Below are 14,932 nucleotides of genomic sequence, written 5' to 3' on the forward strand. Positions count from 1 at the left end.
TACTCAGAGAACTTCAATACTCCAACCCCCCTATAACACCACACAAGCAACAGAAGCCTAACAGAGCTGATATCCAAACAAGTCAAAAAAGTGGCTTGGGGTTGTTGTTTGTTTTATTTTTGTTCTTATTATGTAAGTCAGGTTGTCCTGGAACTCAGTACATAGACCAGACTGGTCTCAAACCTGAAGCAATCCTGTCTCTGCTTTCCAACTGATAAGATATAGCATGTTCCATGAGGCCAAGTTTCAGTTACATACTTTTGAAAAGGTCAAAATGTTGGTAGTGTTAACCCAATGTGCTGAAATTCTTATCTACAGTAAATTTTCACATTTTTTTTCTTTTTGATTTTTTTGAGACAGAGTTTCTTTGTGTAGTGTTAGCGGTCCTAGAGCTCGCTCTATAACCAGGCTGGCCTTGAACTCACAGAGCTCCACCCGTCTCTGCCACTGAGTGCTGGGATAAAGGTGTGCACCACCATATATTACCACCAGTCAAATTTTAAAGAGAATGTTTCTCAGCCAGGCGGTGGTAGAGCCAACCTTTAACCCCAGCACTCAGGAGACAGAGGGAGGCGGATCTCTGTGAGTTTGGGGCCAGCCTGGTCTACAACAGCTAGTTCCAGGACAGGCTCCAAAGCTACAAAGAAACCCTGCCTCAAAAAAGAAAAGAAAAGAAAAGAAATATTAACAAAAAGTAGTAATTTCCTTTTAAACATACTGCACTGAGTGAGAAAGAGGTCACATGGAACCAAAAGGTTAATAAGGCTTCCTAGCATGAGGGGAAAGTGAAGCAGCACTCATCTGTAAGTCAAATATGCAACAAAAAGAAAGGTCACCACTTGTCAACCTCCCAGCTTACCTTCTTCTCCTATTCCCATTGTTCCCTGACGGCCTGGCTATCTGAGTTGACACGATCTGACAGTGGACAGTTCCCATGAGGAGCATAAGGCACAGCGGTCCGAGCACTTCACTCACGTTCACAATAGGCATCATGAGATATAACACAATCGCTGTTACTGCAGAGGATGGAAAATGCAAAGTACTAAAAAGCACACTCTGTAATTATGCATGCTGCTTCCACAAGCTGTCGGTTATAAAAGGACTAATAAAAATAAATAATTTCCTAGATATTATGCACTTGGACATTAGTTGAGTAAAAATTAAAGTTACAGATTGCTGGGTAAGTAAAAAACTAACCTACTGGAAGTATTCTGCAAACTGGTAGCATGATAATCCAGGCATCCCTAATGGGCTTCCACCACAGGATAACCAGACGCCATAGGCAGCAGACAGTTTTAGGTGTTTTAAGATTTATTTTTACTTATGTGTAAGAAAGAGAGAGAGAGAGAGAGAGAGAGAGAGAGAGAGAGAGAGAGAGAATGTGCATGTGATTGTGTGAGTGTGTACCTGTGTCTGTGTCAGATTCTCTGAAGCTGGTGTTACAAGTGGCTGTGAGCAACCCAACACAAGTGCTGGGAACCAAACTCATGTCCTCTGTAAGAGCAACAAGTGCTTTAACTGCTGAGTTCTCTCTTCAGCCTCCAAAGAAGACAGTTCTGAATTACTATTCGACTCAAAGAAAAAGTATTTCCCAAGTACCAAAGCTGGGATTTGAACCCAGGAATTAACTACTGTGCTGTATTGCTTCTTTCAATTGCATATATGAGATTTTCAAATAAATAAAAATGAAAAGTAGGGTAATATCAAAATTATCTATAGAACTTCCACTATACAATTTTATAGTTCTTCTAAACTTTAACGTATGGTAACTCTCCTGTTATTGAGAGTTAGTTGCTAGTGGAGAAAAAGTTAGCACTAACACAATGGATGAATATCCTTGTTGGATGCATCTTCAACAAATTCTGACCAAGGCTAAATTTCAAAGAGATGCCTAACCCCAACATGCTAACATCAGAATATCCATTAACTGCATCCCTGCGGATTTGTGAATAGAGATAGATTCTCTATAAACTCTAGAAAGCAAGCACCATACATATACAAAATGGAATTTCATCCAGGCGTCTTGAATTTTTTATTCTCTATTACTTTAACTTCTACTCTTGCAGATGTGTCTCATGCTGCTTTGCCTTGGTATTGCTCAGGCCTATTATGTGTGTTTATCACTCAGTTTACTGTGAGGCATTCTTCAGCATGCTCTTCAGCCACACCTCCTACTTTCCCTCCTATTCTTGCATCTTTACTTCTTTCTCTCATTCCTATCACCATCTCTTTTTACTTTTTATTCACAACCTTCCATAGATTTAACAATTTATCCCTGCATCTGAAGGGGAGAGGAAAGAGGTCTTAACTAGAGGAGGTGATAGAACATTCGAGATATGAACGAGAGAAAGGGGTTGAAAGGTTTATGCAGTAGGGAGGTGACAGAAAGATAGCAGAGAAGATATGGTGAAAGTGATTTAACCAAAACAAAGTTTGCCGGTGCTCCAGTGGATGGCCGCAGACCCAGGCAATAAAGGCAGCAATGACTGAATTGGGTTCAGCAGGTTTTAAACAAAAAGAAAAAGACATAAAATTGGAAGAGATAAGCACTGAGGGGACCCAGCAGGAGCTGAATGGAGGGAGGGATACGATCAAACTACATAATATATGTGTATGAAATTCTCAAATAAATAAAAATGTTTTGTAATATATAATACATATTATTTGTGCAAGATTAATTATGTAAAATTTAAAAAGCACAACTATCTCATTAGTATTTAATAGGCTTTCATTTTTTATTTTAATAAGTTTATTGTTTTAACCAATTTAGACATTGTTTCCTACATAGAAAGCCCTCAAAATAAAGATAGTCAAAAGTAGGTTATAGCAATTTACTTCACATAAGAACAGTATATCTCAGGCCTAGGATTTTCATCAAATATCAACAATTTTTTTTTTCATTTTTAATACATTGTAAAATTATATGTGCATATATACCCACCAAAGAACTGTTTTATAATAAATTTCTTTCTGACTTTTTCCCTTTTCTTTCGGTGGGGCTTTTATTTGTTTATTTGGTTGGTTTGGGTGGAGGGGTGCTTTTTGTGGAGGGAGGAGGAGTTACAACAGTGTCTCACCATGTAACTATAGTTGGCTTGGAACCAGGCTGGCCATGAACTCACAGAGATCCACCTGCTCCTTCCTCCTGAGTGCTGGCATTAATGATGTGGGCCACCATGCCTGGCTAAAAAAATTTTGTTTACATTTATTTTATTATTTCATATGAATGAGTGTTTTTGCCACATTATGTTTGATGCCCACAGAGGTATGAACAGTTGGGTGTTGGGAACTGAACTAGTGCTCTTAACCACTGAGGCAACTCTCTATTCTCTTCCTGACTTATTAGCAGTAAATGTTTGGTTTATATACTTATTTTATATACCTATATGTCCAGTGTGGTGACTAGATTTACATCAACTTGAGGCAAGATAGCATCGTCTGAAAGGAAGAAACCTTGATTAGGAAAATGCCCCCATGAGATCCTGCTGTAGTGCATTTTCTTAGATATTGATGGAGGAGGGCCCAGTCCGTTGTGGGTGGTGCCATCCCTGGGCTGGTGGTCCTGGGTTCTATAAGAAAGCAGGCTGAGCAAGTCATGGAGAGCAAGCCAGTAAGCAGCACTCCTCCACAACCTCTGCACCAGCTCCTGCCTCCAGGTTCCTGCTATGAATTCTTGCCCTGACTTCCTTCAGTGATGGAACGGTGTGGACATGTAAGCTGAAATAAAGTCTTTCTTCCCCAACTTGGTTTTGGTCATGGTGTTTCATCATAGTAATAAATAGTAACCCTAACTAAGACACCAGGCATAACAATTTCTTAGGGAAAAGAATTGCAAGTGGAAAAGGCCGAAAGGCCTGCTTTAAAGACCCTAATCAAAGGGTGAGCGTACAGGACGCCTCTGTTGAGAACAGAAAAGCAATCACAGTTTACTCCATTATTGAGTTACCTTGCATGAGGTAAAGCAGCAGCAACCAAACAAAGATTCTGAGAGAGGTAACCTGAATCCACCAACTGCTGAACAACGGAAAAAACACCACTCGAACAAGCCCCTTCCGAGTGAGAGATGTCCATGGAATCTCAGGCTTGGCTTTGGCAAATGTTGAGCCTTTAAGCAGTCAATAAACAAAAGATAACCATTATTAAAATGCGTAAGAAACACATATATGCATCGTACTGATGCCCACTTGTCATCTTACATTAAAAATGGGTGTGGGGTAAAAACCAGCACATGACATGCTGCCAAGACTTCTGAGATGCTCTCACCTCAGGCGCAAGGACAGGTGCTCAAAACAAGTCAGGCTCACCTGAATGGCAAACAATACATTCTCCTAAATGACACAACAACAGATATCCGAGTCATCTCCCTTTCACCATTACTAAAACTGTTATTTACATAACCACAAAACATTAAAGCAAAGGAACAAAGTGCAAAAACTTGAATGATATTGGAGAAATGTTACTTTTGAAAATAATTATGCCACAATATATGGAAGATACTTATAACTATTCTACGGTACCAGAATGAAATAACATATTTAACATACTAGGTGAGGTGGACTTCCTGCAATTCCAGTACTTGGGAAGTTGAGCTTGAAGCTTAAAGAGAGAGCAAGGACAAAAAGTGGGGGAAAGGGGAGAGCTGAGGGAGGGAGGAAGAGAGGAAAGGGTGGGGTGGGGAAGAGTACTAGTTTGGTTTCTATTGCTGTGATGAGCACTAACCAATAGCAACTTGCGGATGGAAGGGCTTACTTCACCTTATCACTGAGGAAAGCTAAAGCAGGAACTCGGGGAAGGAACCTGGAGGTAGGAACTAAGCTCAGACCATAGCAACGCTGCTTACTGGCCTGCTCAGCCTACTTTCTTATATTCCAGGACCACCTACCCCGGGGTGGCATCTCTCAAGTGAGCTGGCACTCCCACATCAATGATTAATCAAAAAATACCCCAAAGACATGTCCACAAGTCAATCTGATAGAGGGGTACTTCCTCAATTGAGGTTTCTTTTCAGGTGACTCTAGTTTGTCAAGTTGGGAGATGAAAGAGAAAGAATGAAAATATGTAATATGTATAGAAAAATCAATTTTCCAACTCACCTCTGATTAAGTCAACATCAATCAAGTCTGGCTTTATGTGGCCCATTTTTTTTGGTTTGTTTTTGAAGCCCTATGATAAAACAAAACAAAAACAGAAATGAATCAAAAAAAAGTTCTTTTAAGAGTAAAAGATAAACTGTTTTCTTCCTTTTGTTGAGGTGACTGCCAAGTCCATGGGAACATCTGAGGGGCTGCCACTCTCCCATCTCCTAATCTGAGCACTCTTCATAGAGTTCCATTCCTTGGGAAACTCAAGCTGTGTGCTATAATTACCTTCTATGTGTGCACATTATTATTGGTTTTTAATTTACCAAAGTACAGCTTACAGACTCAGAGCTTTATGGTAGAATAGTTAAGGCTGAACATCTCCTTTACAAAATCTCCAATAACAGATGTGGTTTTCCTGGAGTCTCAAAGAATCCTCCAAAATTGTCCTTGTTTGGGAGTAATAGGGTGGAAGATTCTGGGTGGGAGTCTGCAGATTAAGCTAAAGGGCTTTATTATCTTGGTTTATAGTTAACTTCACCTCCCCTGAAGACTCTCCAATGCATTTTATCCAAGGAAACATCCCGAGTTTCCTATCTAAGGGCATTGCTGTGTATTAAGGTGTTGGGGGATGGAGGTCTAATTTTTCCGAATACAAACTTTACCCAATTCCTATTTGCAGGCCCAGAGCTCATCTTTGCCTCAGACAAAATCAAGTGTATGCAAGGCACCAGATTCTCGGGAAGGTGCTGGGCAAGCTGGCATGTCCACTCGGCATTCTCCTCTGAGATCCAAATACCGTTCCTCTTCATTCCTATTTCTTAATATTGTGATGTATCCATTTGAGAAAATCCCTTTATGTATCTATATTATGTAATTTAGCAAGTAACATTTTTTCATAGAATGAAAGAAAAAATTTTCTGGGCCTTGGTCTTCTATCATTTCATATTAAAGTAGCTTAATCTGCAGATTTTTGTATGTTAATCCATGTATCTAAGATCAATGTGAGAATTCTAGAGTCTTTGTTGCATCCTCAACTTTCGGATATTTCTAAAATTGATCACTGTTGCTTCTAAGAGATGGCCTTTCCTATTTGGTTATGTTTTTAGAAGAAAAACTGAGAATCTAGAAGTCACAATAACCTTGCCATATAGTAAGTATATATTTATAAAATTATCTTTTGATTTTCTTTCAATCTTTTGGTTTGTCGAACTTGCTATTAATCTTTTTAAGAGATAAATTCTAGGTAGAATGATGGCTCAGTGGAGAAGGTGTTTGTCGCTTGAATGTGAGGATCTGATTCAGATCTCTAGAACCTATGGAAAGACAGATGCAGAACACACCTGTACAAATCCATCACTCCATGGTGAGGTGGGAGACAGAGACAGCAGAGTCCCCTGGCATACATACACATGAATAACAAGAGACCTTGTCTCAAACATAGTGAAAATCAAGGACTGATACTTGAGGTTGTCCTTTGACCTCCACACATACACTCTTTCTGGTAACCAGGCTTTAATTCCCACAACCCACTGGGCAGCTAACAACCATCCACAACTACAGTTCCAGAGAATCCAGCACTCTCCTGGACTTCCAATGACAGTCACTGCATGTATGTGGCTTATAGACATATATGCAGGCATGATACTCAACACAAAATAAAACTTTAAAAGAGAAAGAGATGAATTTTAATTTCATGCTCAACTAAAACTTGCAGGAGCTACTTCTTAATCAAGTTTTTAAATCAGATATTTAACTATCAAAGTTAGTGTAAAATATTAAGCATGTTTTCTCTGCAAGCATAAGGACCTGACTTTGAGTCTCCAGTGCCACATAAAAGCTAGGCATGGCTGCAGGTGCTTTTAACCCCAGCATTGGGAGAGAGATTCCTGAGAGCCCAGCAGCCAACCTACCTGACCTATATAACAAGGTTCCAGTACAATGAAAGACCTGCACTCAAGCTGATAAGTCAGGGAATGAGAGCAAGACATCTAAATTCCTGTTGGGGCCTCCTGATGCACACACGAACACAACATACCCACATAGTCCCATGTATGCACCATACACACACACACACACACACACACACACACACACACACACACACACAAAGTTAATTCAAAATCTTGAAGTTACAGTAATTTGCTATTTTTTTTACTCAAGAGATAGAGGCTCTTTTTAACTAAACTGATGGAGTCAAACAATTTTAAGTGAACCCTACACTTCAATTTAACTACAAGCAGAAGATACCACATACAGAAAAATTCCCTAAGACCCTAAATTACAATAAAACTATATAGTAGTTTAAGAGAAAAAAAACTCCAAAGAAGTATACATTATATATATATATATGCATGTAGTACAAATATATGTGTGTATATATACATATGTGGATATATGCTTGTCATAAAACACTATTCAAAATCAGAAATTACAATTTAAAAATAAAAATATTACTATCTTATACTCTAATAGAAATAGACCTTGTAGTCATTCCACATATGGGAGCTTCAAGTCTTTGTTTACTACATTCTTTGCCTATTATGTTAGAAAAACAGGACTAGCATTAAGAAGTGAATTATGTAACCCTCACTGACAGAAACATATTTAGTTGCTTAGGCAACAATATTTAACATGCATCTTCCATCAGACATTTTACCTGGATAGATATAAAGTAAAAAGTGAGTCTGTGCAGGGCTGTCTTCAAAGAATGTATAGTAAGGCAATGTGTAAGGGTGGTCTGTCCGGAGTAAGCCCTGAACTCCCCTATCTATCATTTTTCTTTCCGAAGGAGAAAGAAGTCATTAATAAATTCATGGCCACTGCTCTTAAGGGAAATGATCAACACACGGGACACAGTGGCTCACACTTGAAATCCCAGCATTTAGGAGGCTAACACAGGCAGATAACCGTGAGTCTGAGACTTGTCTGACGTCCACATAGCAAAACTATTTAAAAACAAAAGTTACCAGTTACCACATACTTTAATGCATGTTGAACAGAAGGACCATCTTTTTGCTGAAGATCTTTCTGCTATATCCTGTATATATATACAATGTAAGAGGAACATATGTCAGGCACTTTACAAACACTTAAACTAGTTCTTCCATGACTCTGAAAACCTCATTGTCCTCACTTTATAGCTAAAGAAACCAAGCCCCAGAGATCGAAACCAAGTCATTCTTAGTCTTTATCATTATACATATTTTATCCTGCTACATGGAACCAGATGCATCCCACAACAAAAGGAGTTTTTGTTGAAAATCAAACAATATGGCTTAACCTTGAAAGCTTTAATGAGTAAGCCCTGGGAGCTGTGAGTGATTTCCTCGTTAGTTACACACAGGAGGGAAGTGGGACACTCCTGCACCTGCTGCCTATGTGGCAGACTAGACTTCTGCAGAGTCCCCTAACATAGTAAGCTCCTAAAAATTGTGATACCGTGTCACAAGTTTGGAAACACCTTGCAAAAACCCTGGACAGGTTACTGCAATTGGGACAAACCCCTGACATGTCGCCTTAAGGAAGAGACAAAACACTGGACATAACTGCGGCAACATCAGTGCTCTGTGTAACTGTGAATGCAAACAGTAAGTGAAGCCTGCAATTCCTATTTCCCACTGTGTTGAATTTTCATTTTATTGCCACTAAAAGAATAATCTACAATAAAGTCAGGCACAAAAGGGGAAGTAACCTTTGACTTCCGAGGACACACTGTGCACACTGCAGCTGTAATCTGAGATGTTCCCCATGCTCGCCTGCTAGTGACAATATTTAGGGAGGCTGTGGAAACTTTAGGTGGCACCTCATTGTAGCAAGTCTCTAGTGATGTGCCATTGAAGATCCCAAGTTTCTTCCTGACTCTCTCTGCTTCCTGTCCACAAGGTGTACCCTTTCCTCCTCATATTCCTGTTTCCATGATGTTGGACCTTACAAGGAGCCCAGAAAATGGAGCCAAAGAATCATGAGCAAAATAAATCATTCCTTTTTGTTGCTTTATCAGAAATTATGTTAAAGAGATGAGAAAATAATAGCAGCAGAGGGCATGTTGTCAACAACCTAAAGCAATGACATAACACTGTAAGGGCGTAGAACACACCTAACTCACATTTAAGAAGTGAAGGAAAGTCAGTGAAAGATTTCTCAAGAAAAATAATACCTGGGACTCAAACTCAGGACTTTGGGTTAGGTGACAGGAGCCTTTATCTGCTGAGTCACCTTACTGACCCCACTTCTTGAGGTTTTTTTCTCGTGTTCTCTCATATTCCTAAGAGATCTGGTAGCAACTTTTTCTTCTAATTTTTCTACTAAATTTATTTTGAGATTTTTTTTCCTGCTCTTTTATGTGTGTGAGCAGGTGCTCTATCACTAAACAACATACAATCCTATTCCACATTTTCCTCTATAACATCTTTTTTACCTTTTGGTTATTTTTAAAGACTGTTTAAAGTTGGTAGATAAAACTTTATAAGTTGTTTTTAACAAGTGTTCTACTTTTACAATGGAATGGTGGATATGATAGGTGGGTCTTCTCCTTAAAGGAGATAGGTAAACATGTTTTGACGGATATGTGTGTGCAGATGGGCCCTAACTTAAGACTGTTCACTTTCAGTATTATCATCTTTATAACAGCAGGAAACAGTAAGTCCTCCACAGAAGCCATACTTCAAATGTGCATTTTCATCTCTTCACAGGCTGACAACATGCAGTACAATGCTACCTTGTGACGGGTGTAGTAACAGCTTCCAGCTACCATACCATTTACCAGAGTAAACAGCTCACACCCTGCTATGGACAGCATTGCTAAGCTTGGCACCCAGGTTAGGTGTATTAACCTCTGATGGTATTTTCAGTTTATGATAGGTCTGTCCAGAGCTATTATATCCATTGTGGAATGAATTAACTATGCATTATTAGGTCATACGGTTACCATTTTGTGAGACAAACACTTATACCCACTCTCAGAATTTCTCAAGAATATATGAACTATAATCAGCATGATATATGACACATATCTTGAACAAACTTAATCCAGTCTTGTTTTTTATAATATCTAATTACTTAAATATATTCATTACTATTTTTCCCATTTGTTTAGTTAGTTTGGGACAAGGCCTTGGTTTGTAGACTAAACTGGCTTCAAACTTGCAATCCTTCTGCCTCAGCTTCCCTCCCAAGTACTGCTAATAGTCATGTACCATCAAGCCATCCTAATTCTTAAAAGAATGCTTTTACTACTTCTGTGCTCCTTTTCTCTTCCTTTTTTCTAAGTTTCAAGTATTTTATGAACTTTATCCATTATTATTTACACACAGAGGCATAGATTTGCACTAACATGCTAAATTCAAGTCAGAACACTGAATATGACTTTCTGAACAGTAGACCGCACTGCAGAAGGGCCAGCAACCATTTCACTCTTCCGTATCTTGATATCTTTGCTCTTCAGTTAGTTTCTGCAGAAACTGCACCTTCCTCTTTAGCAGTAACAGCCTAGCTGCCACGCTCATTTGATCCTAGTATTAGGGCATCACACAATCCACATTTGTTTCTGGTATAGAGCACAGAACTGTTTCAGCCTACAAAAGAGTTCAATCTTGTCTTCTATGAGAGGAATACAGTAATTATATGGAATAAGGTGGGTGGGTCTATTATCGCCACCATGCATATGCTTCCCAAGTTCTGTCTTCAGTAATCCACACTGACCTCATGAATCTAGTTAAGTCTTTCAGAAACTGAACACAGAGCTTTTTTCTGGTTTCTTACTGGCTTTCTCTGCTGCAGGTATTCAGATGCTTATGTGTTCTTCACTTCCCATCTACTTCCCAACTTTGAAACTGCACTGATAGGTCTCATCTCTTTAGCCTCCTCCGCTGTTCTCAGAGTTGAGCCCCTTTTCTTACTGCTATAACTGTAGACATTTCAGGATAAGACTCGGCTCGTCTTTAATGAAGAGGTTTATCACACCCTTCAGCACAAGGAATAAAACACAATGCACACAGTCAAATTAGCCTCTGAACTTCGCTAGCCTTTCTTTTCTAGAGATGAAGTTATGTCACTTTCAAGTAGTAGTTTTTGTTCTTTTTAATATCAGCTAGAAAAAAATTTTCAAAACAAAGAAAATATTCATTAGAATGCTTTGTTCATCTTCGCAATCAGCATGTTAAATAGCAGTAACAGGAAATATTCCTGTTTAGTCTTATTTTGAAAGAATAAATTGATCTTTATCACTAAAATAATATCAAACACACTTAATATAGTCTCTCAACTATGATATTAAAGACTAATTCATATTATAAAGCATATGGAAATATTTTGAATACTACATATTTCCTCTACCATGCCATAATTTTAAAAAATTGTTTTACTGAGGTATAATTCATATACTGTTAAGTTCATCCATTTGAAATGTACAGTTTTGAAAAATTAGAGTTTTAGTAAATTCATAGTTAAACAATCATGATTATACTCAGTACTTAGAATATAACTATCACCCCTAAAACTTCCTTTGTGCCCATACATTAGCCAAATTTTCATTACTGTAATGTAAAGTCTGGGCAGCTCTATTTAAAGAAGGGGGGAGAGGTATTTGTGTACAGGTAGGAGGAGCAAGGCCTGGGGTCCACAACTAGAGACAGCCTTCTTGTTGGTGCCCTCAAAGCAGCACAGAGGCACCCATGGAAACAAAGGCATGTGTTTATGCAAGTGCAGCTTTCCTTGTTCTGATCCTGATACGCTCCCAAAGGCCCCACCAGAAAACACCACAGGAGGATCACCATTCCACTTTCCTAAACCTCACAATGAGGATTAGATTTCAGCACATGAAACCCTGGGAAGGACACTCAAAACACAACAGCCTGTCTGCAGAAATCCCTGTTCCTAAGACAGAAGGCAAGCACTCATCTGTTTTCTATCTTTATGCATTTCTAGAAATTTCCTGTCAGCAGACTCATGTAAAACTGTTTCCTTGTGTAGGTCCTTTACTGGGCATATTATAAAGGTGCACTCCATCTGGAGATGATAAACATTCCACTGTACACATAGAAGATATTGGTTTAAACATTCATCAATGTGGATGAAATTGTGAACAGAGCTGTTTGTTTTCACTTGTCTTGTAGCTAATCACGTGAAAAGCATACATTTACCTTTTAAGAGACCATCAAGCCACTTTCGGTTTTCCATGCCAATCAATAGTATCTACAACTCTAAGATCCATCTTACACCTCTAAGAATGGCCAAGATCATAAACACTGATGACAACTTATGCTGGAGAGGATGTGGGGTAAAGGGAACACTCCTCCATTGCCGGTGGGAGTGCAAACTGGTACAGCCCCTTTGGATATCAGTATGGTGATTTCTCAGAAAATTAGGAAACAACCTCAAGTCCCAGCAATACCACTTTTGGGTATATAAAGGATGCTCAATCATACCACAAGGACATGTGCTCAACTATGTTCACAGCAGCATTGTTTGTCATAGCCAGAACCTGGAAGCAACCTAAATGTCCCTTGATTGAAGAATGGATAAGGAAAATGTGGTACATATACACAATGGAGTACTACACAGCAGAAAAAAATGATGACATCTTGAAATTTGCGGGCAAATGGAAGGATCTAGAAAACATCATATTGAGTGAGGTAACCCAGATCCGGAAAGACAAATATAGTATGTACTCACTCATAAGTGGCTTTTAGACATAAAGCAAAGAAAAACCGGCCTACAATTCACAACTGCAGAGAACCTAGACAACAAAGACCCTAAGAGAGACATACATGAATCTAATCTACATGGGAAGTAGAAAAAGACAGTATCTTCTCAGTAAATTGGGAGCATGGGGAAGCAGAGAAAAATATATAGCTTAATAAAAACAATTTTTAAAAAATTGTATCTGAATTCTTGTTTCTCCATATCTTTGTCTGGTAGGGCTGATCTTTTTAGTTTTAGCCATTCTAACAGGGGTATAGTGGAATCTCATTGTGTTAGCATGTGCTTCCCTGATGACTAATGTAAAGCATCTTCTCATGTGTCTAACAGCCATTCACTTAGTCATTGATAAAATGTCTGCTCAAGTCTTTAACCATTATTTAAATAAGGTTTTCTCCTTAGTTCTTTGTATATATGACTTAAATTTTTTTTCACATTTTCTTCAAAATTGAAACCACCCCCTCATCTCAAAGGAGATGGGGTCTTACTCTATTGTCCACACTGGACTCTAACTGCTGGGCATAAGATACTCTCTTGCCTCGGCCTCCCGAGTAGCTGGGACTCTCACACCAGTGTGTCACTGCATCCTCTCTTTCATTAAATGATATGCGTAAGGGTGAAAGCTTTTCATTTTGATAAACCCAATTGTTCCTTATATTTATTAATATGCTTTTGTAGAGTGTGACATAAAGAACACAACTTGCAAGTTCTCTCCTCTCCATCGTGTATCCCAGGGACTGAACTCAGGTCAGCAGGCTTGTCAGCAAAGAGCCTTTACTGCCTGAGTCATCTCCCTGACTCAATTCAGGGTCTGCTAATGCTAGGCAAGGCTACTATGTAGCCCAAGCTGGTGTTGGAACTTAAAAGCTTCCTGTCTTAAGCTCCTGAATACTGGAATTAAAGGCATACATCACTATATATATGAGGGTTTTTTTTTATAGATGTGCTTCTAAGAAGCCTTTTCCTATTTAAAGGAGACAAGATTGCCTACATTTTCTTCTAAATATCTATAGTTTCTTTTATTTTTTTAAATGAATGATGTAATTTATTAACCCAGCATCCTTTGTTCTAATGTTTCTTATTGGCAGGTCCAGCAATCCTGTCCAGATCGCTCTCTCCCTGAGCTGTTATCTTGTGGCTCCCATCTTGGTCCTTTTCCACCATTTTCAGTCCTTCTAAGGTTTTGAGCACCCAGCAGGCCACACTTTTGGAGCCTCTGTAAAAGTGGCTAGGCCTGACACTGTTCTTTGCTGTCCTCTGTGGACCTTGGTCATGGAGCCAACCCCAGCATGACAGCAGAGGTACAGGTGATGTGCTGTAGAAGCAGCTCGTGTGTAGAACCAGTTCTCATCATAGGGGGCAAGCTCTGTATGTCTGGCCAGCTTGACTGTGTCCACCCATTCAGGGACTCTCAGCTTCCTGGACTTTCTGAGGAAGGCTGCCAGAGCTCTGACCAACTCCTGCTGGTTACCGTCTTTTACAGAAACTCCAGGCATCACACCACCTGCAAGGCGCCAGCCAGGGGAAAGGGAATGACAGTTTCCTGGGCACACAAGTTGAGCTTCTAGTTCAATTTCTTATAATTAAATCTAAAATCAAGCTTTGTTATACGAAGAAAGAACTAAAAATCATGTTTACAGTTTATACCCACTGTTTCAGCACCTCTTACTGAAAAGGCCATCATTTTCTCATTGGATTTTCATACTGTCTCTTAGTCAGCTTCAGCTGTCCCCTTGACACAGCCTAGAGTCATCTGAGGAAGTCTCAACTGAGCGATCAGTCAGGCATCTGCAGCCCTGTTATAATTGATGACTAATGTGGAAGGGTCCAGGCTACTGCAGGCTGCACCATTCTGAGGCACATGGACCTGGAGCTTTTTAAGAAAGTTAGGTGTGCATGGGCCTGTGAGCAAGTCAATAAGCAGAAAACAATATTCCTCGCAGCTCCTGCCTAAATTGCTTCAGCGATGATCTGGAAGTATAAGAAAAATAAACGTTTTTCTCTTCATGTTGTTTTTGGTCAGTGTTTTTTGTTTTTTGTTTTTTATCACAACAACAGAAAAAAATAACTAGGATGGGCATCTTTGTTAAAAATCAAATTTAGAGCAAAGCATAGTTAACTTATATCTGTCCCATCACTGACGACACTGAGAC

The 14,932-nt window shown here is 39.2% G+C and overlaps 1 protein-coding gene and 1 pseudogene across 6 annotated transcripts in view; both read right to left on the bottom strand.

Annotated features, from left to right (window-relative positions):
• Nucleotides 1–14,932, bottom strand: part of Phtf1 (putative homeodomain transcription factor 1) — a 40,566-nt gene that overhangs the window by 19,283 nt on the left and 6,351 nt on the right. For 3 of the 6 annotated variants that reach the window (XM_087897686.1, XM_087897687.1, XM_087897685.1), the window contains exons 4-7: nucleotides 8,062–8,118; nucleotides 5,094–5,163; nucleotides 3,947–4,105; nucleotides 860–1,016 (exon numbers count right to left, since the gene is read on the bottom strand). In XM_087897686.1, the coding sequence (XP_087753812.1) occupies nucleotides 860–1,016; nucleotides 3,947–4,105; nucleotides 5,094–5,163; nucleotides 8,062–8,118 (443 nt within the window). Of the gene's footprint in view, nucleotides 1–859; nucleotides 1,017–3,077; nucleotides 3,185–3,946; nucleotides 4,106–5,093; nucleotides 5,164–8,061; nucleotides 8,119–14,932 lie in introns of those variants that run through there. The other 3 variants (XM_085677892.2, XM_085677891.2, XM_048442275.3) reach the window with 2 other exon arrangements.
• LOC146891267 (small ribosomal subunit protein eS19 pseudogene) lies at nucleotides 13,229–14,746 on the bottom strand (annotated as a pseudogene).

This window comes from Myodes glareolus, chromosome 17 (assembly GCF_982192425.1).
Source record: "Myodes glareolus chromosome 17, mMyoGla1.1, whole genome shotgun sequence".
In the NCBI taxonomy this organism is placed as follows: domain Eukaryota; kingdom Metazoa; phylum Chordata; class Mammalia; order Rodentia; family Cricetidae; genus Myodes; species Myodes glareolus.